The sequence below is a fragment of the Cervus canadensis genome, chromosome 22, assembly GCF_019320065.1.
Source record: "Cervus canadensis isolate Bull #8, Minnesota chromosome 22, ASM1932006v1, whole genome shotgun sequence".
NCBI classification, from domain to species: Eukaryota; Metazoa; Chordata; class Mammalia; order Artiodactyla; family Cervidae; genus Cervus; species Cervus canadensis.
The window spans coordinates 47,752,148-47,778,340 of NC_057407.1; the positions used below are offsets into that span (position 1 = coordinate 47,752,148).

The 26,193-nt window shown below is 44.2% G+C and overlaps 1 protein-coding gene and 1 pseudogene across 10 annotated transcripts in view; one reads left to right on the forward strand and one right to left on the reverse strand.

Annotated features, from left to right (window-relative positions):
- DLEC1 (DLEC1 cilia and flagella associated protein) overlaps positions 1 to 26,193 on the reverse strand; it is a 96,393-nt gene that overhangs the window by 64,277 nt on the left and 5,923 nt on the right. For 2 of the 10 annotated variants that reach the window (XR_006264440.1, XM_043442288.1), the window contains exons 2-9: positions 25,315 to 25,518; positions 23,722 to 23,843; positions 20,101 to 20,960; positions 18,938 to 19,088; positions 5,157 to 5,267; positions 3,441 to 3,634; positions 3,010 to 3,230; positions 1,556 to 1,634 (exon numbers count right to left, since the gene is read on the reverse strand). Coding sequence is in view for 8 of the 10 variants with exons in the window: in XM_043442288.1 (XP_043298223.1) it covers positions 1,556 to 1,634; positions 3,010 to 3,230; positions 3,441 to 3,634; positions 5,157 to 5,267; positions 18,938 to 19,088; positions 20,101 to 20,496 (1,152 nt within the window). In the remaining 2 variants the exon portion in view is untranslated. Of the gene's footprint in view, positions 1 to 1,555; positions 1,635 to 3,009; positions 3,231 to 3,440; positions 3,635 to 5,156; positions 5,268 to 18,937; positions 19,089 to 20,100; positions 20,961 to 23,721; positions 23,844 to 25,314; positions 25,519 to 26,193 lie in introns of those variants that run through there. The other 8 variants (XR_006264439.1, XM_043442287.1, XM_043442283.1 and 5 more) reach the window with 7 other exon arrangements.
- On the forward strand, positions 17,142 to 17,435 carry LOC122424984 (annotated as a pseudogene).

The following is a 26,193-nucleotide window of genomic DNA, read 5'->3' on the forward strand; positions in this document are numbered from 1 at the left end:
CTAGAAAAAATGTATCAAAAAGATACATGCACCCCAGTATTTACTGCAGCACAACTTATAATAGCCATGACATGAAAGCAACCTAAATGTCCATAACAGATGAAGAGATAAAGAAGAATAGATACCTATGTATTAATAGAATAGAATATGACTCAACCAGAAAAAAGAATGAAATAACGCCATTTCAGCAACATGGATGGACCTAGAGATTATTATCTTAAGTGAAGTAAGTCAGATAGACAAATATGACAAATAGCATATCATTTATAGGTGGATTTCTAAACAATTATAAAAATGAACTTATTTGCAAAACAGAAACGGACTCAGACTCCAAAAACAAACTTACAGTTATCAAAAGAAAAAGGTAGGGGGAGTATCCATAAATTAGGGATTAGGCATTAACATACACACATTCATATAAAAAAGATAATCAATATGGACCTACTGTATAGCACAGTGGACTCTACTCAATATTCTGTAATAACCTAAATAGGAAAAGAATTTGAAAAACGATGCATGTATACGTATAACTGAGTCACTTTGTTGTACACCGGAAGTTAACACAACACTGGAAAACAACTGTACTCTAATATAAAATAAAAATTAAATTAAAAACAAGCAGTAAAGCCGGGGCTTCCCTGGTGGCTCAGTGGTGAAGAATCCACCTGCCAATGCGAGAGACACGGGTTCGATCCCTGACCCAGGAAGATCCCACATGCCATGTAGCAACTAAGCCCGTGGTCCACAGCTTGAGAGCCACAACTACCGAGCCTACCCGCTGCAACTGCTGAAGCCCTGGCGCCCTCGAGTCTGTGCTCTGCAACAAGAGAAGCCATCACAAGGGGAAGCCAGGGCACCGCAGCTAGAGAGCAGCCTCCACTCTCCAGTTAGGCAGAAGTCTGCACAGCAACGAAGACCCAGCACCGCCAAAAATAAATAAATAAAATCAAGCAATGAGCCAAATTTAGACTGGAAGAAATTACAGTTTCTTCTACAGACAGACGGCCTTTTAAAAAATAAAAGGATGGAGGAATTATTAAAAAAAAATGTGGGAGAAATAAGAGATACTCTAACCAAACGCAATGTTTGAATTCTGATTTAAAGAAACCAGTTATAAGTTGACTTTAAAAAAAAATAAATGGATAAAAATCAGACATGAGTGGATATTAGCTGATATTAAGGAATCACTGTTAACACTGCTGGGTGTGATGATAGTTATTCTTTAAAAGTCGTTACCTGGTAAGAGATACTCACTAAAGTATTAACTGAAGAATGACATGCTGTCTAAGCTTTCCCCCCTTAAATACTCCAGTGTACGCATGTGCACACAGATCCACATACAGGAAACTGTGGGGGCAACAGATGAAACCAGACTTGCTGGATGCAGGTAGGTAACTACCGAAGCTGGGTGATGGGCTTATAAGGGAACGTGACAGTCTTTTCCCTAGTTCTGTGTACGGCCTGTGTGTGTGTATGCATGTTTTTAAAGTCCACAGCAAAGACTTTTTAAAAATAAGGAAGCAGAGTGGGATATGTAAAGAAACCAGATTCCTACCTCATAAACTGGTCCAATTTCATAATCTGTGAAAAATCCGATGGAGGGTTTGGCTAGAAACACTGGAGTATCAGCACAGCTGTGGGAGGGCAAGGGAGGGTGAGAGAGGCTGTTAGTTTCATCCCTGTAAGTGATTCATGGAAAATAAATACATTCAAGCCATCAGAGAGCTTGGCAACGCATCACCCTTTGGGTTTTATTGTTGGCAAAGCAGGTCACCAAACAATTTTACAGCAAGATTGAATCTTTGTGAAAAAATATATATAGCTACACATAGCACAGGGAAAACTCTGGAAGCTTAAACACCAATATATTTTTTTAAATTTATTTTACTTTTACAAACCCTTGTGTCGAGGGCTGACTTTCAATAGATCGCAGCGAGGAGCTGCTCTGCTACATACAAAATCCCGAACACCAATATGTTAATTGCATTTTTTACACAGGTGCTATTTTTTCTCAGCAAGTCTTTTCATTTTTGGTTCTTCTCTTTTCTTTTTGGCTGCACCAAGTGGCTTCTGGGATCTTAGTTCCCCAACTAGGGATCAAATCCAGGCCCCCTGTATTAGGACCAGAGAGTCTTACTCACTGGACCACCAGTGAAGTCTAAGCAAATATTTTTTTTTAATAAAAACATATTATTTCTCTAATAAATAAACATTAATAGTTTTTTTTTTTTTTTTTTTTTTGTGGCATGTGGGATTTAGTTCCCTGACAAGGGATCGAACCTGAGCCCCTGAACTGGGGAGCACAGAGTCTTATTCACCTGACCATTAGGGAAGTCCCACACTAATCATTTTAAGTCCATTAAAATTATGAACTCATGAAGCAAATCATTCCCTTTATATGGACAATTATTGAAATATAGACAAACGGCTTCCTAGGTGGCTCAGTGGGTAAGGAGATGCAGGTTCGACCTTCTGGGACAGGAAGATCCCCTGGAGCAGGAAATGGCAACCCGCTCCAGTATTCTTGCCTGGAAAATTCCATGGGCAGAGGAGCCTGGCACGCTATAGTCCACGGGGTCCCAAAGAGTCAGACACGACTGAGTGACTGAGCGCACACACTCTTTTAAAGAAAAATCACTATCTGTGCTAGTTACTTGTCATTAAGCAGATTTTAAACATTTTTATTATCCAAGACACATGAATGTAACGGCAGGAGCACACGGCTATGGAGACGCCTCCCATTTGACCCAGGCTGTTCAGATATAAGCAAAGGGCCAACACTAACCCCTATTCCTCAAGAAAAGGTCAGAAAAGCACAAACCCAGGACTCTGGGGATGTCCCAAGGCCACACCCGTAGGCAGCCCTGAAGCCCTGCTCCACTCGGATCCTGAACCCCTGGCCCCAAACCTCGGGGACCCTCCAGAAGCAAGGCAGATCCACGACCTTCTTTCTGCGCTTTCCTCTGCAGGGTCAGATTCTCTGCGAATACAAGTCAGGAAAAGACGCACCTCTCCTCCAGCTCCCCATCCTGGAATTCGCCTATCCGTGCTGGCTTCTTGGGAGGAAAGAGAAGAGACTTGCCTCCCAACGGAGTGTTAGGAGGGAAAAAGCGAGGGTTTCTCAGGAAGCGGTTCCGATTCTCCATCCTGGCAAGCCGAAGCCGCTCCAGCTGCCTCTGGGGCACCCGTAAATGGTTCATCCAGTTTTTATTCTTTGGTAAACCTGTTTTCTTTGAAATGGGAGAAAAGGATAGAGTCAATGAGAGGCCGATAGGCTGTGTGCATTGACATCTTGCTGATCCGAGACCCCCGATGGCCAAGGACACCCTCCTGTTTTGCTGTGGCTTCATTACGACGACGTGTGTCACCTGGAACCCCTTCCCCCTCATCATGGCCCTGCCCCCCACCCCTCCACACACACACACTGGCTTCAAACTTACCTCGACGGCTGCTCTGGATCTGAGTTTGGCCTTAAAAGACGAGTCCCATGTGAGGCTGTCCATAGTATAGTCCGTCTCCTCTGCAGACTGAGAGGACATCTTCCTGCACGGGGGCTTCTTGGTCAGCTCTTTCTTTGGGATGGAACGTTTTTCAGAACTAAACGTGGGTTTTGAATATCCAGGGACAGAGACACCTGTGGCACCAGGAAAAACAGGAAGTTACCAGACCCAGGGGAGGAGGTGACCCATCCAAGATGACCAAATGAAATTACCAGAGGCACCGCTAGCTTCTTTTTTCTTTCTTCTAAATGTTTATATTTCCTACACCAGATGTATTAAATAACTGCCCTTCAGTGTATCAGTTACTCCTGGAACTTACTCTGTATCCTTGAGACTCTAGTGTTCACACTGTATTATCTGTTCATTTGTCAAACACGGCCAGGAACAGGAGAGGACGACTGTCACACATACACACGGACACATACCGCACGTGTGAACACACTTTTAAAAGGCTCACACGTGAAATCAAAGTCTGTATTAGCTTTGTGGACTGAAAAATCATCTCCAAAAGGTTAAGTGAGGATATTCAACGTTGCCAGCAGGAGAGCAGTGAAACCATCCCATCTCCTAGCAGTGCCAGGTGAGCGCTCAATAACGTCTACTCAGTACTCTGTAATGATCTATATTGCAACAGAATCTAAAAAAAGAGTGGAATATATGTATATGTATACTGACTCACCTTACCATATGCCGAAAAATAACCCAACACTGTAAATCAACTATACTCCAATAAAACTGATTTGAAAAAGAAATAGAACCAGATCCCACAGGAAAAACAAAATCCTCAATACATGTTAAATCCATCCTTATTCATCTGCCTAAGAGAGTATTTTGAAAGTTGGTTGGAAATTAAGTGGCTGAGTATCCCAGGCACTTGGTTCTGCTTCCTTCTTTCTGGCCTCACCTGTCAGCAGGGTCCAGGCCGTCAGTTAAACTCTCTTTTCATCTACATCCTCAATTCTCTGGACCCCCATCCTCCTACCCCACAGGCTTTCTCAGCTCCAAAACCCCAAGAGGTCATCAGAGTCCCACTGACTAGGGCTCCTGACGAGCTTACCTTTGGACCCTGGCACCACCAGGCTGCCATCCAGATGTTTGGTCACAGGATCTAAAGGGTCATGCTTCCAGAACTTTACCTTCCTGCTTAAGCCCACAAGACAGCTTCCCACTGCACTCATTCTCAGAGGATCTTGCCTCCCACAGCGCAGGCAACTAGCCCAGTATCACATTCACACACACATAGCCTTCGCTGCTCCCAACCTTCTCTCCACACTCAAAGTCGCTCCTGGCCTGTAAGGGGTATGCAGAACCCTTAGGTCTGTGTTCTGAGCCCATGAGACACTTACTCCCTTGCTCGTCTATGTCTGCAGATCCACCCTCTCATGATTTATTCAACTACATTTTAAAATAATTTCACACCTTGTCGTTGGGCAACCGATTAGGGTATCATATTCCATTTTGAGAAGCTGAGACTTTTATCTCGTAGGTGTTGGTAAGCTAGTAAGGAAGTGGCATGCTCAGAGCTGACCCTCCCAATAGCCACGACCAAAAGACCTATGAACAAGGAAATGGCACAAAGGTGGCTGCTGTGGTCCTGCTTCTAAAGAACTTCCCTGGAGTGGGATCAGAGGCTGGAAGGCAGTACAGAGGCATTACCTTTAGGTGCAGAGCAAAATGGCACTGGATCACTGTAGTAATCATTCGGGCAGATCAAATGATGCTTCTGTAGCAACTCATTGTCCACACACCACCTGAAGATGGTCTTCACTACACAGAAGGGAATGAGAAAAGGTGTTTCAAGGCAGATTGATGCCAAAGAAACTACACTCAAGCTTTCTTCATCCTCCCAGCCTAAACCACCTAATAAAATTCTTTGGTGGTCATTTTGAGATTTAAGACACTTAGCAGTGAGTATTTAAGTTGGTCACCTATAAGAGGCCAATCATTGGGCAAGGCTGTGTTGTGATACTATTGGAGCCAAAATATGGTTACTCACAGGGAGGTCAATAAAAAAGAATTAGGAGAAATAGAATAGATTCATGAGTGGCCCCAATTTTTCACTCTTCTCTGGCTTCACTCTTCACATGGCTAGAAGCCTGCCATGTGAGTGTGCAGTTCCTATTACTAGAGACAGAGCCCACTTCTTCACCCTTGATGTTGGCGGTATGATGTGCTTTGACCATAAGATGCTGGCAGGATTTTGAAAGGTGCTTGTGTAGCTGAGCCTTCTCTCTTGCGTCTTTGCCATCGTCATGAGAAGAGTTCCTGGCCCTTCACCCCGGACCCCAGCAGGAATCCACGTGGTGCAGACTTGAACCCAACATGCGGCAGGGGGAACCATGTTCAGCTGGACACACAGCTGGACGTTGGTCTAGCCAGCTAAGCCCAGCTAGATCAGCCAACCACCAACCGACCAGCAGACACATGAGAGGAGATCTCATTTAATAGAATGGGAAGTTGATAGTTAACATCATTGGTTGATGAGCACAGAAACAGTAGAAAAGGTATATTTTTCAGAGGCTTCCAGAAGAATTAGAGCTAAAAATGGCCATGTCTGGCAAGTGGACTGAAGTTGGGAAAGGTGAGGTGGAGGATTTTTTCCAACAGACTCTTTTTTTCAGCAGTGTTAGATTTGTAGCAAAATTGAGAAGAAGGTACAGAGGTTTCTCACATACTCTGGGCCCCCACACATGCACAGCCTCCCCCTTTATCAACATCCCTTACAACTGATGATCCCTATACTGACAAACCATTATCACATGAAGCCTGAAGTTTCTATTAGGATTCACCTTGGTATTCTACAGTCTGTGGTTTGGACAAATGTGGAATGACATATGTAGGTGAGGATCTTTTTTCTATTTTACTAGAAGTTTTTCTAAACTATTTGGTTTTTTAAAACCATGTACACAGGACTTCCCTGGTGGTCCAGTGGTTAAGACTCTGCCTGCCGATGCAGGGGACATGAGTTTAACCCCTGGTCTGGCAAGATCCCACAGGCCATGAGGCAACTAAGCTGGTGCGCCAAAACTACTTAGCTTGCACTCTAGAGCCCGCGAGCCACAACTACTGAAGCCTGCGTGCCGAGAGCTTGTGCTCCACAACAGGAGAACCCACAACATTGAGAAGCCCATGCACTGCAACTAGAGAGCAGTTGCTGCTCACTCCAACAAGAGAAAGTCCAAGTGCACCAATAAAGACTCAGCACAGCCAACCCCACCCCAAGCAAACAGATGGGGGAACAGTGGAAACAGTGACAGACTTTATTTTCTTGGGCTCCAAAGTCACTGCAGATGGTAACTGCAGCCATGAAATTAAAAGACGCTTGCTCCTGGAAAGAAAAGTCATGACAAACCTAGACAGCATATTAAAAAGCAGAGACTTTACTTTGCCATCAAAGGTCTAGTCAAAGCTATGGTTTTTCCAGTGGTCATGTATGGATGAGAGAGTTGCAACATAAAAAAGCTGAGTGCTAAAGAATTGATGCTTTTGAACTGTGGTGTTGGAGAAGACTCTTGAGAGTCCCTTGGACTGCAAGGAGATCCAACCAGTCCATCCTAAAGGAAATCAGTCCTGAATATTCATTGGAAGGACTGATGCTGAAGCTGAAACTCTAATCCTTTGGCCACCTGATGTGAAGAACTGACTCATCTGAAAAGACCCTGATGCTGGGAAAGACTGAAGGCAGGAGGAGAAGGGGATGACAGAGGATGAGATGGTTGGATGGCATCACCATCTCAATGGACATAAGTCTGAATAAACTCTGGAAGTTGGCGATAGACAGGGAAGCCTGGCGCACTGCAGTCCCTGGGGTTGCAAAGAGTTGGACATGACGGGGCTACTGAACTGAACAGCCAAAAAAAAGGAAAGAATCATGTACACTACTACTTTGATAAAAATTAAGGAATAAATAGGGTGAATGGAAGACTTGAAAGTTTTCAAGCTTTGTTGCTTATTCCATTAACAAACATGGTGCTTTATAGAGGACTTTCTGGATTTCCCTGATGGTCCAGGGGTTATGTGAACTGCAGGGGGCGCAAGTTATGCTTTCACTGCAGGGGACGCAGGTTCAATCCCTCACTGGGGAACTAGGATCCCACAAGCTGCGCTGCAGCCAAATAAAGGGGAGGTTTTTGAATGTAGGGGATTACGGAGTGGGAGAGAGGTCAGGGAATTAATTCATCATGAAGAACTTCAGCCCACAGCACTGAAACAAGGGACTCTTGGGACATGATCTGGACTCTGCTATGAAACTCAAAACTGCTCATCTACCTGCTCCTGTTTCTGGAGAACAGAGGCTTCCTTCCAAAATTCACCAAAAGCTTCTCATTGATCCATCCCAGAACCACGGCTGAAAGGGCCATTCTGGGCAAATGTGGAGCCCAGGCCTCTCCTCTGCAATACAGAGCCCTCAGCAAGGACTGGCAGCCATGCAAAACTGACACAGTCCTGTCCAGTTCCCAAGGACTTGGCAGTGGCCTATTTGAAATATTAAAAGATAAGATAAAGCTTCCAGAAAAACGGCAAAGGCCATGTGGCAAGGAGATGTATCGTCTCTCTTTTGATACCGTTCCCTCCAAGGTCCTCCCCTAGGCCGTGGGCAGTTCCGTGTCTGCAGGAGCAGGGCTGGTGGGGCGCAGCTTGTTATCAGGGCTTTGGGAAGTCTCTCTCCACCCTCAGGCATGGACCAGGTGAGCCTTGGGCACCCTGAACTGGCCTTGTGACCTCTTGTAGGAAGGGTGGGCTTCCTACATGGACCCTGCTCCTGAGCATGGCACTGCAAGGCATTGGCTGCTCCCTTTCCCAAAAGATAATGCAGATAAAATACCAGCAAGGAAAGGGAACGAAAGCACAGAACATTCTGCAGAATTCTGATCTTTCTCCCTCTGTCTGGAGAATTTTCACATTTTCTACCTTGTGACATTTGTATTAGCAAAGAGAGAAAGGTTACTTCAGTGCCTCAAATAACAATCATCTTCACCATCAATCATCCAGGTTACGAAAGAGGTTCTTGGGACACCACTTTCTGCCCTGAGAAGCAGAACCAGAAAGGTGTCCAGGGAACTGGATTAAGGTCTCTACTTCTGCTATTTCTGAAATAAAAAAGAGAAACCTTGCCAGCAGAAGGCTGAGAAACCAGGGTGGATAGTGTCTGCTTATAACCTAATATTGCATGCTAAGTCGCTCAGTCGTGTCCGACTCTGTGATCCCATGGACTGCAGCCTGCCAGGCTCCTCTGTCCATGGGGATTCTCCAGGCAAGAATACTGGAGTGGGTTGCCATTTCCTCTTGCAGGGGATTTTCCTAACCCAGGGATCAAACCCACGTCTTTTTTTTCTTTTTTTTTTAAGCCCACGTCTCTTAAATCTCCTGTATTGGCAGGTGGGTTCTTTACCACTAGCACCACCTAGGAAGCCCATAACTTAAAATTATCTGGGGTAAAAAAATAAAATGAAGGTCACTGGGAAACGCTCTTGGCTGATAACTGTTTCCCAGTTCTCAATGTTTTATTCCACTTCATTAAAAGCAAACAAACAAATAATTATGTAATCTCCCCTGATCTCTAGCCAGAAGAATCCTACCAAAGACCGGGGACAGTATCTGACTCCATGGACTTGGCAGATAGCAGACAACCAACAAATCCTCCCGAGAATCCACTACCAGTTATCTCTGCCTGAATCCACAACTGAGGGAGGGCGTCTGGCAGCTACATGACTGCTGCGGAGAAGGGGGAACAGGAGATATGGAATCTGCATGGGGTGCTCACTGTCTCATGGGGCTGAGCTTCAGCGAGGGCAGCCCTGAGAGGGGACAGGGCCCCACACACCCTGGGGGAAGTCATCTACAACCGCGAGACACCGCCTGGACAACAGGCCTTCATCCTCCTCCTGACAGAAGAGAGAGACGGGCTTTGACAGCAGACACAAGTCCAAAGTTGGGTCCCAGCCCTTTTCAGCTATGGGAATTTAGGGAATCATCTGAGCTTCTCTCTCAACTCCTACACCTGTAAATGGAGAGAAAACCTATCTCGCAGGGTTGTTGGAAGGATTCAGTGGAATAACATTCGCAAAGCATCTTACCCATCACCTGGTCCCCAGCAGGACCCCGTAAGTGTAAAGCTTTCTGAAGCCACTGTATCTTCTACCTCTCCCTCCCTACAGGCCACAGACATGTCAGGTCTCCTCACCCTAAAAGCACTGTCCCTACTGCCCTGGAAAATGACTATTTTCAGGGATGCAAGATGACAGATCAAAGTCTTTGGGGGGAATATAAGGTACCAGAACTTCTTGGAGAAATGGCCGATTCCAGGTCTGGAGCAATAAACACACAAGATGAACCTGGAACATCTGATCATTTCAGAAAGTAAGGAAGTTTACCACAGGCAACCAATGTTATGCCAATAGAGTCAGGCATCAACTTGAAAAGGTTCCAAGTGGCTAAAGATGGGACAATCTGAGAATCAACAGGACAATAAACATAACTAGTTATGAAATGATAGGAAAAACCAACCAACCAAACCTTTTCATTCATCTTTGGCAGATGTTAGGGAAACCAACTCATTAATTTAAAAACTGGCAGATAAAGGGAAAGAATTAATTCTGCTCCTATCCTGGGGTAATCAGAGTCATCACAGAGAAGTTTCTCTTTACAGAAGTATTTCAGTACCATCAGCATTATAATTTGCAACCCCTAATGAAACAATATATCTAGGCAAAAACTGGCAGCATCATGAAAACAAGAGATATCAAACACCATGCATCTCCTGAAGGGAGCACACAGCACCATCTATGAATTGGTCTCTCTCCCCTTCTGCTCTCAGAAGTTGAACTTAAATCTCATAAAGTCTCTAGAAATAACTAGTGAACTGCAAGGAATACAGGGATCATAAGAACAGGTTAAATGAAACCACACTGGTGAAATCACCAAAATCCAGACTACAGACAAATGTATAGAAAAAATGACCCAATTTCTCTGACAAAAAAATTTACAAAGTATCAGAGAGATGGTAGACTGAAAAGAGTTCTTAGCACTGGTTGCTGGCGTGGGGATTTGATGAGGAAAAAAACATACTGGTCAAATCTGAGAATACCTCTCCACAAAACGCTAGTCAGTTACAATCTAACATGGAGAATTTAATGCGGAGACACGAAGGTGACCAGGTGATCAGGGCTAACATCACTTGTGCCTCCTGATGTGCGGCAGTGAGAGGAGCAAAGGGCTGGAGGGCTGGGGCAACCAGCATCATCTGTATGGTGCTGCTGCCAAGCATGAATGGGGGTTTGGTCACAAGGAAACATCAGAACTGCCTTACAGAGTGAAAGGCTTCTCAAGGACTGTCAGGAGGGACTTCCCTGGTGGTCCAGTGGCTAACACTCTGAGCCCCCGCTGCAAGGGGCCAGCGTTCGATCCCTGGTCAGGGAATTAGATCCCACATGCTGCAACTAAGATCAGGTACAGCCAAAATAACTAATTGAAAAAAAAAAAACCTGTCAAAAGAGAGGATCCTGGAAAAGTGGGCGTACAAAGCACAAGGACTCTGTCTCCCACCCTGGCGCAAGTTGCACTAGCAGAATCAGCCTAACTGAACATGGCATCTATCGAAGACTTGTACTTCCAGGGGGAGGCCTGGAGAGACAATTGCAGTGAACTTAGCATAGGAGCAGCTACCCGTCCCTCACCCTCCGTCCCAGGGCAGGCATCTGGGCATGTGTTTCTGGGGCAACCGACACACAACCCGTGACAGCATGGGTGACCCAAAAAGATGCTGTCCTCCAAACACCTGGGATCTGTGCTTTGACTGCCGATGACCACAGAGGCGCAGACCTGAAGAAGCACCTCCCCACACTGGGGCATGCCCCGCCTCCTCCAGGTGGGAGTGACTTCTAGGGAATTCAAATGGCTAGCATCCCCCTCCTTCATCTTTCTCTTTTCCCTCTTCTGAAAGCCAGATATTAAAGACTGAGACATTCAAAAACAACTGCAGATGAGGGAAAGATCAGAACATGACCACATACACTCAGGGAAGCGTTCAGAAAAGAACCTTCAGATTATAGCTCAGGCTGAACCTCAGCACACACAGCTGACAATAACTAACAAACAAAACCAAAAACAATTACAAGATAACCAGCAAGCTCTGTGGAAGGGAGAGAAGCTGATTTCTAAAGTCACATAATTATTAGATTCAAATGTCCAGTTATCTAACAACAAAAAAATCAAAAACATACAAAGAAATGGGAAAGTATGGCCCATTCAAAGGAAAAAAATAAATCAACAGCAACTGTCCTTGAAAAAGACCTGATTGCAGTTATACTAGGCAAAGGCTTAGAACAACTGTCTTGAAGATGTTCATAGAGCTATTAATAAAAGAACATGTGGAGAACATCAAGAAAATGATGTACAAAAACACGTAAATATCAACAGACAGAAAACCTATAAGGAAGGTAAAAAGACATGCTGGAACTGAAAAGAACACTAACTGAAATGAAAAATGAATTATTAAAGGGATTCAAAAGCATATCTGAGCAGGCATAAGAGAGAATCAGTGAACCTGAAGATATAAAAAGAGGAAATTACTGAGTCAAAGGAAAAGGAAAAACTACTGAAGAAAAGTAAAGAGAGTCTAAGAGGCCTGTGGGACACCAGCAAGTGACTAGTACACACATCGTGGGAGTCCTAGAAGGAAGAGAAGGGGAAAGGCGGGCAGAGAGGATATAGCTAAAGAAACAGTGGCTGAAAACGTCCCAGGTTTAATGAAATACATGAACATAAACATCCAAGCAGCTCACGAGTTATCAGATGAACTCAAAGACTCATATCGACACACGTTATAATTAAATATTTGAAAGACAAAGAGAGAATCTTGAAAGTAGCAAGACAGTAGTGACTCATCACATTCAAAGATCCTCAATAAAGTTGTCAGTAGATTTTTCGACAGAAATTTTGGAAGCCAGAAGGCAGTGGGTCAATATATTCAAAGTGCTAAAAGGAGAAACTATTAACCAAGAATCCTATATCCAGTAAAAACTGTCCTTCAAAGGGATAGAGAAATTAAGACATTTCCTGATAAACAGAAGCTCAGGGTGTTTGTTAGCACTAGACCTGACCTGCAATGCTCAAAGGAGTTCTGTAATGTGAAATGAAAGGACACTACACAGTAACTCCAAGCCACATGAAGAAATAAAGATGTCAATAAAGGTAAATACATGGATAATCATAAAAATTTTCTACATGATTTAAGAGACTAATACATTTAAAAGGAAAAAAAACTATTAAAGCTAAAACAAAAAAACAAGTTCAAAGTTATGTGCTAAGTTGCTTCAGCCATGACTCTTTGTGACTACAGCCCATGGACTATAGCCCGTCAGGCTCCTCTGTCCATGGGATTCTGCAGGCAAGAATGCTGGAGCAGGTTTCCACGCCCTCCCTCCTCCAGGGTATCTTCCCAACCCAGAGATTGAACCTGAGTCTCCTATGTCTCCTACAGTGGCAGGCAGGTTCTTTACCTCTAGTGCCACTTGGGAAGCCCCCAAAAGTTAGTATTATATTAAGCTAGTATTATCATAAAAGTCAGTATTATAGTGATTTTGGTTTATAGCTCCAAGTCTTTATTTTCTACATAATTTACAAGACTAATGGATTAGTTGGTACTTCTGGGCACACAATGTATAAAGATGTAATTCTGTGACATCAACAACCAAAAGGGTTGGGGATGGAGATGTAAAGAAACAAAGAATTTTGTATTTATTGAAGTTAAGCTGGTATAAATTCAAATGAGAATGTTATAATTTGGGGCTTCTAAACGTAATCCCTAAGGCAACCACAAAGAAAACAGCTGTAGAATATACTCAAAAGAAAATTTTAAAAAGGAAATTTAAACATTTCACTACAAAAACTGACTAAACACAAAATAAGACAGTAACACTGAAGAATTGATGCTTTTGAACTGTGGTGTTGGAGAAGACTCTTGAGAGTCCCTTGGACTGCAAGGAGATCCAACCAGTCCATCCTAAAGGAGGTCAGTCCTGACTATTCACTGGAAGGACTGATGCTGAAGCTGAAATTTCAATACTTTGGCCACCTGATGTGAAGAGCTGACTCATTTGAGAAGACCCTGATGTTGGGAAAGACTGAGGGCAGGAGGAGAAGGGGACAACAGAGGATGAGATGGCTGGATGGCATCATCGACTCAATGGACATGAGTTTGAGTAAACTCTGGGAGTTGGTGATGGACAGGGAGGCCTGGTGTGCTGCAGTCCTTGGGGTCAAAAGAGTTGGACAAGACTGAATGACTGAACTGAACTAATGCAGGAGATGAGAGACAAAAGAGATACAAGACCAAAAAATAGCAAAGTGACAGAAGTTCCTCCTTATGAGTAATTACTTTATTTTTTTTTTTTTTTGAGTAATTACTTTAAATGTAATTTGGGCTTCCCTGGTGGCTCAGATGGTAAAGAATATGCAGGCAGGGCAGGAGACCCGGGTTCGATCCCTGGTTTGGGAAGATCCCTGGAGGAGAAAATGGCAACCCATTCCAGTTTTCTTTCTTTTTTTTTTTTTCATTCCAGTTTTCTTGCCTGGAGAATTCCATGGACAGAGGAACCTGGTGGGCTACAGTTCATGGGGTTGCAAAGAGTTGGACACGACTGAATGACTATCACTTTCTTTCACTTTAAACGTACATGGATTCAACTCTCCAGTCAAAAGACAAAAATTGGCAGAATAGACAAAAATACATGATCCAACTAGATTGCTGTCTACAGGAGACTCACTTTAGATCCAATAACTCAAATAGATTGGAAATGAAAAGATGAAAAAAGATTTCCATGCAAATAGTAATCAAGAGAGGAAGTGGCTATACTAATAGAGAAAAAAAGGCTTTTTAAATCAAAAAAGGTTACAAGAAGCAAAGAAGGACATTACATATCAATAAAAGATTAAATAGAGCAAGAAGATATAATAAGCATAAACATTTACACATCTCATGACAGATCATCAAAATAATGAAGTAAAAAATGACAGATGGGAGAAATAGATAGTTCTACAATAATACTAGTTGGACACTTCAGTACCCATTTATAGTAATAGAAAGAAGAACCAGGAAAAAGACAAGTAATGAAACAGAGGATTTAAACAACCCAATAGAATAACTAGATCTAATGGACATAAAGAACACTCTATCGAACAATAATGGCATACACATTCTTCTCAAGTGCATTTAAAGAATTAATATCAATCCTCAAATTTTTCACAAAAAAATTGAAGAGGAGGGAACACTTCTTATCTCATTCAAGAGGCCAGCATTACCCTCATATAAAGCCAGATAAAGACACTACAAAAAGACCCCATCCATTATGAACACTGATGCAAAAATCCTCACAAAATATCAGCAACATACTGAAAGGATAGTTCACCATTATCAAGTGTGATCTATTCCTGTGATGCAAGGATGCTTCAACATACAAAACTCGATCAATGTAATACACCACAGTAACAGAATAAAGGGGAAAAGAGTCCCATGATCACCTCAATTGATACAGAAAATTGTTTGAAAAACTTCAGCATCCTTTCATGATTAAAAAAATAAACACAAAGAACTAGGGACAACCAGAAACTATTTCAACATAATGAAAATCATGGATGAAAACCCATAGCAAATGTTATACTCAGTGGTGAAAGACTTAAAGCTTTTCCTCTAAGATCAGGAACAAGGCAGGAATGCCTACTTTCACCATTAGTAGTAAACATAATACTAGAAGTTCTAATCAGAGCAATTAGGCAAGAATTAAAAGGCATCCAAGCTGGAAAGGAAGAAGTAAAATTATTATTGTTTGTGGGTGATATGATCTTATAAGTTGAAAACAGTGGGATTCTTCAGTGGCTCAGAAGTAAAGAATCTGCCTATAATGCAGGAAACACAAGTTTGATCCCTGGGTCAGGAAGATCCCCTGGAGGAGGGCAGGCCACCCACTCCAGTATTCTTTTTTTTTTTTAATTCATTTTTATTTGGCTGTGCCAGGTCTGATCTTCAATCTTCATTGCAGCATACAGTAGTTGCATCATGTGGGATCTAGTTCTCTGACCAGGGATCGAACCCAGGGGCCCCTGCATTGCAAGCCTGGAGTCTTAACCACTGGACTACCAAGGAAGTCTCCCACTCTAGTATTCTTGCCTGGAGAATCCCAAAGACAGAGGAGCCTGGTGGGCTACAGTCCATAGGGTCGCAAAGAGTCAGACATGGCTGAGTCTGACAGCCATGCACACACGCAGAAAACATTAAAGATTTCATACACACAAAAAAACCTCTCTTAGAACTAATAAGTGAATTCAGCAAAGTAGCAGGACATAAAGTGAGCACACAAAAATCCGATGCATTTTTACACACTAAAATGAACAATCTGAAAAAAAAATTATGAAAACAATTCCATTCCCAAGAGCACCAAAAAGGACACAATACTTGAGAATTAACCATGGAGATCAAAGACTTATATAATAAAAGATACAAAACACTGATGAAAAAAAAAAATGAAAGAGGACATAAATGGAAATACATTCCATGTTCATGGATTAGAAGACTTCATATTTTTAAAAATGCCGATATTGGGACTTCCCTAGTGCTTGAGAATCCACCTGCCAATGCAGCGGACACGGGTTCGACTCCCGCTCTGGGAAGCTTCCACACGCCACAGGGCAACTAAGCCCATGTGTCACAACTGCTGAGCCGGCGCTCTAGAGTTCCTGCGCTAGCAACAAGAGAAGCCACTGCAAGGAGAAGCCCATGCAAGAAGCCTCTCTACAATTAGAGAGTGGCCTCTGTTCGCCGCAGCTAGAAAAAGTCAGTGCATAGCAACGAACAGCCTGAGCGCCAGGACAAAGACCCAGCATAGCCAAAATATTCTTTTAAAAGTGTCAGTACTACCCAAAGCAAAATATAGGTTCAATGAAATCTTTATCAAAATCCCAATGACATTTTTTATGACAGAAACAGTAAAACCCATCCTAAAATCTATTATGGAATCTCAAGGACTATCCAATAGTCAAAACAGTCTTGAACAATCAAAGCTGAAGGACCTACACTTGCTGATCTCAAAACTTACAAGAAAGCTACAGCAATAAGAATGTAGTACTAGCATAAGTGGACACAGAAACCAATGGAATAGAATAGAAAGCCCAGAAAGAAACCCTCATACATAAGGTCAGATGATTTTTGACAATGGCGTCAAGGCCAATCAATAGGAAAAGGACAGGCTTTTCAACAAATGATGCCAGGAAAACTGGACATCTTTATGTATAAGAATGAAGTTGGATCCTTTTGTAACACTATGCAACTCAAAATTAATCAAAGACCTTAAATCCAAGACCTAAAATCCAAGACCAAGACCTAATAAACTCTAGGAGAAAACACAGGGCCAAAACTTCACAACACTGCATTTAGCAATGGTTTCTTAGCAACAACACCAAAGGCACAGAGAACAAAAGAAAAATCAACAAATTGGACTTCATGGAAATTTAAAATTGTGCACCAGAGGAAAAACGCAACCCACACAACAAGAGAAATATTTTCAAATCATATATATCTGGTAAGGGATTAGTAACCAGGATATACAGAGAATTCCTAAAACTCAACAACAATATGATGGATTAAGAATGGGCTTGAGGAGTGCTCTGCCCGCCCTCACTGCCGCTAAGATCAGGGTGGCCGAGAGAATCGCAGTCTTCCTCAAGAATGTCTGCGCCAAGGAACTAGTGCTGGGGGCATCCTTCACCAGTGGGGGCCTGCCTGTAATTCTGCCCACACTCAGCCCCAACACCAAGTACTCAGTCATGATCAACTGGGCCATACCCTATAAGTACCCAGTGCCCCTCTGAGACGATGGGAACATGCCCAGCTACCCTCAGGACCCCCGGGGCCCAAGCCTGGAGTGGCTGAAGAAACTGTGAGCTCCTCCATTGACTGAGAGAGGTCCCCTCCCCGATGGCTCCCAATAAATATGTGAAACTACCCCCCCCCAAAAAAAATGGGCTTGAAAAGACATTTCTCCAAAGAAGATACCCAAATGGTAAATAAGCACATGAAAAGATATTCAAAATCACTCATCATCAGGGAAATGCAGAATTAAAACCACAATGAGGTACCCCCTCACACCCATCAGGATGGCTACAGCCCCCCTCCCCACACACACACCCCACACCCACCCCCATCAAAAAACTAGAAAATAAGTGTTGGTGAGGATATGGAGAAATGGGAATCCTTGTTTACTGTTGGTGGGAAAGTAAAAATGGTACAGGCACTGTGAAAACCAGTATGGTGGTTCCTCAAAAAATTAAAACAGTACTACTATATGATCTAACAATTCCCCTTCTAGACACAAAACCAGAGAACTGAAAGTGGGATCTCAAAGAGCTATTTGTACATCCATGTTCAGCATTATTCATAACAGCTAATAACACCTGGAAGCAACCCGAGAGTTCATCAGCTGATGAATGGATAAGCAAAATACATATATAAACACAATATTATGTAACACATGAAGGAAGGAAATTCTGACACAGGCTGCAATATGGATGAACCTTGAGGGCATTACACTAAGTGAAACACGCTAGCCTAAAAAGACAAACACTGCATGATTCCACTTATTTGAATACTACTTAAAGTAGTCAAAATTATACAGACAGAAAGTAGAATGGTGGTTGCCAGGGGCTGGAGGGATGGAGGGACTGTGAAGGTATTTTTAATGGGCATATCAGTTGTGTGAGGTGAAAAAGAGTTACGGAGATGGATGGTGATGATGTTTGTATAATGAATGTATTTAATACCACTGAACTGTACTCTTAAAAATAGTTAAGAGGGTAAATTTTATGTTATGTGCATTTTACCACAATTTTTAAAACCTGGGGGAAAACTCAATGGTCAAGAACATGAAAGACAGGAAACGTTCAAAGAAGTGTCCCAAGTGAAAAGTCTAAAAATGAGACAAGACAGTGGCATGCAACACGGCTTCCTAGACAGGATGCTAGACCGCAGAGGAGAAACGGATGCTGTGAGGAAGCAGGTAAAACCTGCGGGCCATCTGTGAACTGGAGAATAACACTGCCTCAATGCTGACTCCCTGGCTTAGCGGGTTGTGTGCTGGTTATGTAGGTGAGTCCCTGCTCTGGAGACATGCACACTGGCGGGTTCTGGAATAATGAAACAACACAGGTGCAACTCACTCTCCAAACATTTTGAAAAAGACTAGAGAGGTTCTGTGGGTTGCATTTTTACTTTGTTGGTAAGAGTCTTTTGATGCACAAGTTTTAATTTTCATGACGTCCATTAGTCTTTGAAAAAGACGAATGGGAAAAAAAAAGAGAAAAAGACGAATGGGGTAATACAGTAATATATTAACAACTGGAGGGGGGGCGGTTAGGGTGAAGGGCCTAGAGCAGCTCATCATACACACCTGGAGGCATCTTGATAAAGGGCTCAAGGAAATGTACTTTGGCCTGGTGCATGGCCCGCTCTTTCTCCGCAAGGGCCCGTGCACTGGCCTGAATGATGTGTCTCTCCAACATTTCAACTTCATCCAGCCGCTGCTTATAGAGCTCCCGAATCTGGCAGGTGGGTGATCAGATGCACAGAAATACGGTGAGACAACACAGCTTTACTCAACCTCCAACAAGCAGCACTGTTTCCCATGAAGCACAGAAGAGTCACAGAACTGCAGAGACCACCCGGTCTAAACAGACAGATCTGAACTCTCAGACCCACGGAGGCAAATGGCTTAAAGCTTTTTACAGTAAAGTCAGGAACAGTGCCAAGTCTCAAATCCTGTCTCCTGACTACTGGCTTCTCAGTAAAGACGTCTGTCATCTGAACTCTGAAATACCAAATGCAAGTTAACACACCACCTGTGGTAGACAGAGGGTTGTGTCATTCAGGATAGAAGGACTTGCTACCTGGCTGCAGGGAGCATAGTGAACTGAAAGCCTCCAGCTGTCGACCCCTTCAGAATTCACCTCAGCTGCTTGAAAGCATTCAGCTGAGACTCCTTTAAGAAAGTCGTGGGCAGCGTGGCCAGCAGTCAGCCTTATCGGAGAGGACTCAGGACAGCTGCTTTCCTCCTTATACAGATAAGGAAGCAGAGCTGCTGTTCCAGAGACGGCATGTTTCCTAAAATCTGGGCATGCATGCCTCTCAGTTAAGATTGCGGTTTGTGGGACAAAGGCAGGTACCCCAGAGCGGACGTGACTTTTAGCTTTATCATCTCCAGGAAACAACTATTCTGCTTTCTGCTGTTTCACTTATATATGCAATTGTGTGTGTAGAGATGTGAAGAGAGATAGGTGCTACAGATATACACCTTATGTGTGTAGAGCGTGTGTATTTGCCTGAGAGCGTGTATAGTGTCCTTCCACTACAATGTAAGAAATACGGCGGAACGGACTTGGTCTGCTCTTTCCCAGCTGCGTACCCAGAGCCTGGAACAGCGGCTGCACCCGACAGGAGCTGACACTTGCCGAGTGGCTGAGTCGCGCCCTGGGTCCCCAGCACGGCCGCAGACGCGACGCCGCCATCCCCTGGATGAGCACGCGGAGAAGCGAGCGGGGCGCGGTACCCTGTTACCTGCTGCAGCTGGTCCACGAACTCTTCGTGCCGCGCATCCTCGCTGCCGCGGGCCTTGATCAAACTCGAGCTCACCTCCTGTCCTATCACCTCGGCGGTGTACAAGTTGCGGAAGACGCCGGTGAGCAAGTAGGAGATGTCTTGGGTGCGCAGAGAGGTGGGGCGCAAGCGCAACAGTTGCGGCTCGGGGAGCGGCTGGAGCGGGAGCTGCGAGGCGAGGCGGCGCCGACCCCCGAAGCCATGGTGGAAGGACTCGGAATAGGCGAGGGAGGACAGCCAGGTGGACTGGCTGGGGCTGCGCATCCGGGCCAGACGCGGGGTGGGCGTCCACGTTGCCCCAGCGAAAGCGTAGGATCCAGACTCAGCCGACAGCCTCTCTCGCTTTCCAGTCTCCATGGCAACTGAGACGCCGCTAACTCCCTGCCGCACTTCCACTTCCGGCCTGCTGCTTCCGCTTTGCGTCTGTTGGAGGGTGCCATGAAGCCGTCATCCTCAAGTATGCGCACAGCGGAGTCGCCTTTACTAAGATGAGCTTAGTGTGAGGACCAACAGAGAAAGGGTTAATTGACACAGCCAGGTCCTTCTGGTTGCAAAGCAACCACATTTTTGTCATGAACCACAAAGGACAGGAAAGTAGTTAGTCTACAGAGAAAGCAAGTATAGTAGTGGGTTTTGGGTAGAAGTGAACGACAAGCAGAGATTTAGAAGAGTGAGTAGACTCATCATCATTAGTGATCAAGGAAGTGTAAATTAAAACTACAATGCAGGGACTTCCCTGGCAGTCCGGTGGTTAAGACTTCGCCTTCCAATGCTGGGTGTGCAAATTGGATCCCCGGTCTGGGAGCTAAGATCCCCCATGCCTGGCAGCCAAAAAAAAAAAAAATCAAAACAGAAACAATACTGTAACAAATTCAATAAAGAACTTAAAAAAAAAAAAGCCTCCAATGCAGTACCTCTACGTGCTTAGTAGAATGTCAAGAAATTGAATGAACAAACAGGTGAACAAACCAGCTGAGTGCTGGTGAGGCAACTCAATGTCTCCTATATTGTGACAGGAATGCAAACTAGTATGCTGTGCTGTGCATGGTCGCTCAGGCGTGTCTGACTTTTTGCGACTCCAAGGACTGTAGCCTGCCAGGCCCTCTGTTCATGGGGATTCTCCGGGCAAGAATACTGGAATGGGTTGCCATGCCCTCCTCCAGGAGAGCTTCCCCACCTAGTGATTGAACCCAGGTTTCCCATATTGCAGCCTGATTCTTTACCATCTGAGCCACCAAGGAAGCCCAAGAATACTGGAGTGGGTAGTCTATCCCTTCTCCAGGGGCTCTCCCCAACCCAGAAATCAAACTGGGATCTCCTGCATTGCAGGCGGATTCTTTACCAGCTGAGCTACCAGGAAGCCTATAAACTAGTATAGCAACTTTGAAAAACAGTTTGGCAGTTTCTTATAAAGTAACACAGCAGTCCCACACAACTAGGTGTTTCTTCAAGTGAAATGAGAAAGTGTGTGCCTACAAAACCCTGTACGAAGATGTTTATAGCAGCTATATTCATGATCTCCAAAAAGTGGGAAAAAACCAAATGTTCTATTGGTGAAAACAAATTGTCGTACATCTATGCAATGGAATACTCTCAACAATAAATAGGAAACAGACTAGAGATACACACGACAGCATAGAAGAATGTCAAATTCATTATGCTGAGTAAAAGAAACCATTCTCAAAAAGGCTACACATATATACTGAATGAGTCCACTTATAGGATACCCATTTATAGAAAATGCAAGCCAGAAAACACATCAGTGGTTATCAAGAGTTGGTGATGGGAGCTAATGTTGGCTCCAAGGAGAATGAGGGAATTTCTTGGGCGGATGGAACTATTCACCAAAAAGGGTAAATTTTACTGTATGTAAGTTATACTTCAATTTTTTCAGTGAAAAAGTAAACAAGTAGGAGTAAGCCAGGAGAGAAGGAAAAAGGGTACACCATGTAGAAAGACCCTATTGAGCTAAAACCAGGAGAGGGCCCCACTATGGGTGGAAATGAAAGAAGTTCAGGGGTGGAACTCAGAGGGTGGAGGAAAACTCCTAGGCAAAGGCCAGATCATAAACGGGTTTGCAGGCAACATTAGGGAATTTAAACTTTATTCTGAGGACAGTAGGAGGGCATCAAGGGTCTGAAGCTGGGTATGTGGTGGTCAGCTGTATGTTGTACTGAGATCACTCTGGTTGCTATGAAACAAAAGGCTGGTGGAAACAGGAGGCATCAGGGAGTTCAATCAGGAAACTCCCACTGGAGTCAGGAAAGAGGGGAAGGATGCTGGGATTCAGGTGAGAGGAATAGACTGGAGATGGAGCTAAAAGATGGACTTGAGAAGACTCATGGATGGGTGTAACGGGAGTGACAGAGAAAAGGGGCCAAGGACGACTCCCAACCATCCTGTGTGTGCGATCAGGTGGGTGATGAGATAGCCACTGAGGCAGTGGGGAGAGGCCTGCACTTGTCAGAGCAGCAGCTTTGACATCACAGTGACTCATCCTCGCCATGGCACGACTGCTGCTCACAGGTGGTACAACCGTCCTCTTCTTACTACTGGGGTGAGTCTATGTGTCCTACAGCCTGGAACCCACTTCCTGAGATGAGGCCCAGGATGCTTGCCCATGTATGTGGGCTACTTCCGGTTCTTGTGTTTGGGCCTGCCTCTTTCACCTCTAATTTCTGGCATCGCTTCCATCCTCAGAGCTGGGAAGCCAGGGCCCCTGTTCTAGGCTGTGTACTTGAGAGCATCTTGCTCTCACTCTCCTGGAGCTGCACCCTCGCCCGAGTGAGGAGGCCATGAAGTCAACATGATGTGCCCCAAGCCTGTGCAAACATCGTGAGCCCGCTAGCAGGGCCTGTGCAGGCTGTTTTTTAAGGCCTTCCTCTCCTGGCTGACTGGTAGCTACAGTAAGTGGTAGTGTGGGGAGGGATGGAAGTGGAGGGCGTGCAGGCAAATGGGCTGGTTGGTCCAATTGTTCATAAACATGTGAGCCTTCCCCTGCCCGCTCTGTGCAATAAGGAGCTAGTAGAACAATCCGGGTGGTGGTGGGGACTCTGTTGTTCTAGTGCTAGAAGGGGGCCTGCCCAAACCGGGTGGTCTCCCCAGCCCCCTTCCCTGCCCTGGGAGTGACAGGACAATGGATTCTCGCCATTACCTTTGACCTCTCCATCCTGCCTCCAAACAGCCTCAGAGAAGGTCACAGAGAGTCTGGCCCAGCCTGAGAGAGGCCTCCCCTTTTTCTCTGACCTTCTCATCCTCTGGCTTCAGCCCCCCTCAAGCTCTTTCCAGGCCAAGATCTCCAGGAAAGCTGCAGTGACTCCTCTGTGCTCATCTTCCTTGACTTTTCAGCAGTATTTGCTGCTGCCCGGTCCCTCTCAGTAAAACACTGTGTTCCCTCACTCCCCACTTTCTTCTGTGTTTCCCCATCTCCACCCTCCTCTCACTCTCCTACTTGAATCTCCCTGCCTGATAAGCCGGATTCATTCCTGATTTCGCTGTGCCCAGCAACCACTTCCTCTTTGCTCTGTGACTAACTGAATGGTCCCAACCCTGCACCAGTAGTAAAGGCGCCAGTCCCCTCACCCGTGAGAACTTGGCCAGCACAGAGGGGACTTCCTGAGCTCACAACCTGTTCTGCCGACCAGCATTTGTGTTTGTTCATCTCTGGGTTCCCACGCATCTTTGACCTTTTACATGTTTTTTACCTTTAAAGTCAGAAGAGAAAGACAAATACCATATGATTATCACTTGTATGTGGACTCTAAAATATGACACAAATGAACTTATCTAAGAAAAAGAAACAGACTCATAGACACAGAGAACGGACCTGTGGTTGCCAAGTGGGGGGCAGGGCAGGGGGGAGGGGGTCAGAGAGTGATGGACTGCAAGTTTAGGGTAAGCAGATGCAGACTATTATATATAGAATGGATAAATAATAAGGTCCTACTGTATTGCACAGGGAATGATATTCAATATTCTGTAAAACCATAATGGAAAAGAATACCAAAAAAAGGTGTATATGTGTATAACTGAGTCAATCTGCTAAACAGCAGAAATTAACATTGTAAATCAACTATATGTCAATAAAAATTCTTTTTTTACTTTGAAATTTCAAAAGTTATATATCAGTATGGTAAAAATTCAAATAATACATAAAAAATAACAAGTATCTTCCTCTCAATCTCTTTACTTGGGTTATTTCTATATCATTCTGACTATTATTTCTGCCTATACAAATGAAATGTTTATAAAGATTTTTTTAATTTTTAAAAAGCACCAATGATATTAGACATTATGCATATTGTCCTGCAACTGCTTTTTTTCACTGCAACTCAAAGATGATGATTTTGTTTTGTTTTATGTTTAAAAGATGCAGGGGAACACACTGTAATGGAAATATCAAGTTATATTTAACCAGGTCCCTGCTAGTGAACTTTACCTTATATAATGTTTATATACATAATATACAGATGATACAGAATTAAAATTTCTTGGCCAAGGACTTCCCTAGTGGTCCAGTGGCTAAGGCTCCATGCTCCAAGGCAGGGGGCCCAAATTCTATCCCTGGTCAGGGAATTAGATCCCACAGGCTGCAACTAAGAGGATCCTGCATGCCACAACTAAGACCCAGAGCAGCCAAATAAATATTTTTTTTTTTAAAAAAAAAAGAAACTACAAACCTTAAAAAAATTATAAAAATAAAATTGCTTGGCCAAAGCATATATATTTTTAAATATTTGAGATATTGTCAAATTGCCTCTCAGAAAGATTATCCAGAATAGACTCCCGTTAGAACTATGTGAAGGCTTATGGGCATTTTCAACATGCTTTGAAGTATAGCCCAGAGTTTAGCTCCAGCCCACCTCCCCCTCTAAAACTCCAGACCTGTACATCCATCTTGTACCTGGCATCTCACCTTGGCTGTCTGCAGTTACCTCAAATGTAATGCGTCCACAACAGAGCACCCGCTCTTCCTCAGCCTTCCCCATTTCAGCTTCTGGGAACCACCTGCTTGCAACGGTCCAGGCCAAAAACCTAGAGTCCTCCCCGACTCTTCTTTTCACAGCCCCTGCTGTTCAGTCCTGCTGGCTCTCCCATCAAAATGTATCCAGACTCCTCCCACTTCTCTTGACCTCCACCCCCACCACTGGAGGCTGACCCACCATTCACTCTCACCTGAATTAATGCACGAGCCCCTTCCCTGGCCTCCTTGCTTCAGCCCTGTCCCTCCATGATACTCCCCGACCGACCGGCAGCCAGAGTGATTCTTTTAAAATATGAATCAGGGACCTCCCTGGAGTTCCAGTGATTAGGAGTCCACACTTCTGCTGCAGGGGACCCAGATTCAATCCCCCGGTCAGGGAACTAGGATCCTACAAGCTGTAGGGTGGAGAGAAAGACAAAATAGTACAAATGAACTTATTTACAAAACAGAAATAGAATCACAGGTGTAAAAAACAAACATGGTTACGGGGGGTGGGGGGAAGGTGGGGTGGGGGCAGGGTAAATTGAAAGATTGGGACTCACATATACACACTACATATATATATAAATAACATATATATAAAATAGATAACTTAATAAGGACCCACTGGATAGCACAAGGAACTCTATTCAGCACTGTGTAATGACTTATATGGGAAAAGACTCAAAGAGTATATGTAATATTGATTCACTCGTGCTGAATACCTGAAGCTATTACAACATTGTAAATCAACTATACTCCAATAAAATATTTTAAAATATTTTAAATAAAAATTAAAAAACATGAATCACAACACATCCCTTGTTGACTTGAAAATGTCCAAGTGCTCTCCATTTTCCCCAGAGTAAAAATGGCAGCCCGTAGCAGGCCGGTCAGGACTTGGTTCCCATTACTTCTCTGGCCTGTCTCACTCCTCTCGCCCCGCCTCTCTCTGCTGCCGCCACACCTCACCCATCCAAGTTTGTGCTTCTGGGGGAGGGATTGGGCAGGGCTGACTCTGAAGCATGTCTGGCAAGTTGGCATTCTTGGGTTAATCCTCTTGCCTCCCCAGGGTAGTGGTGGAGGGAGGG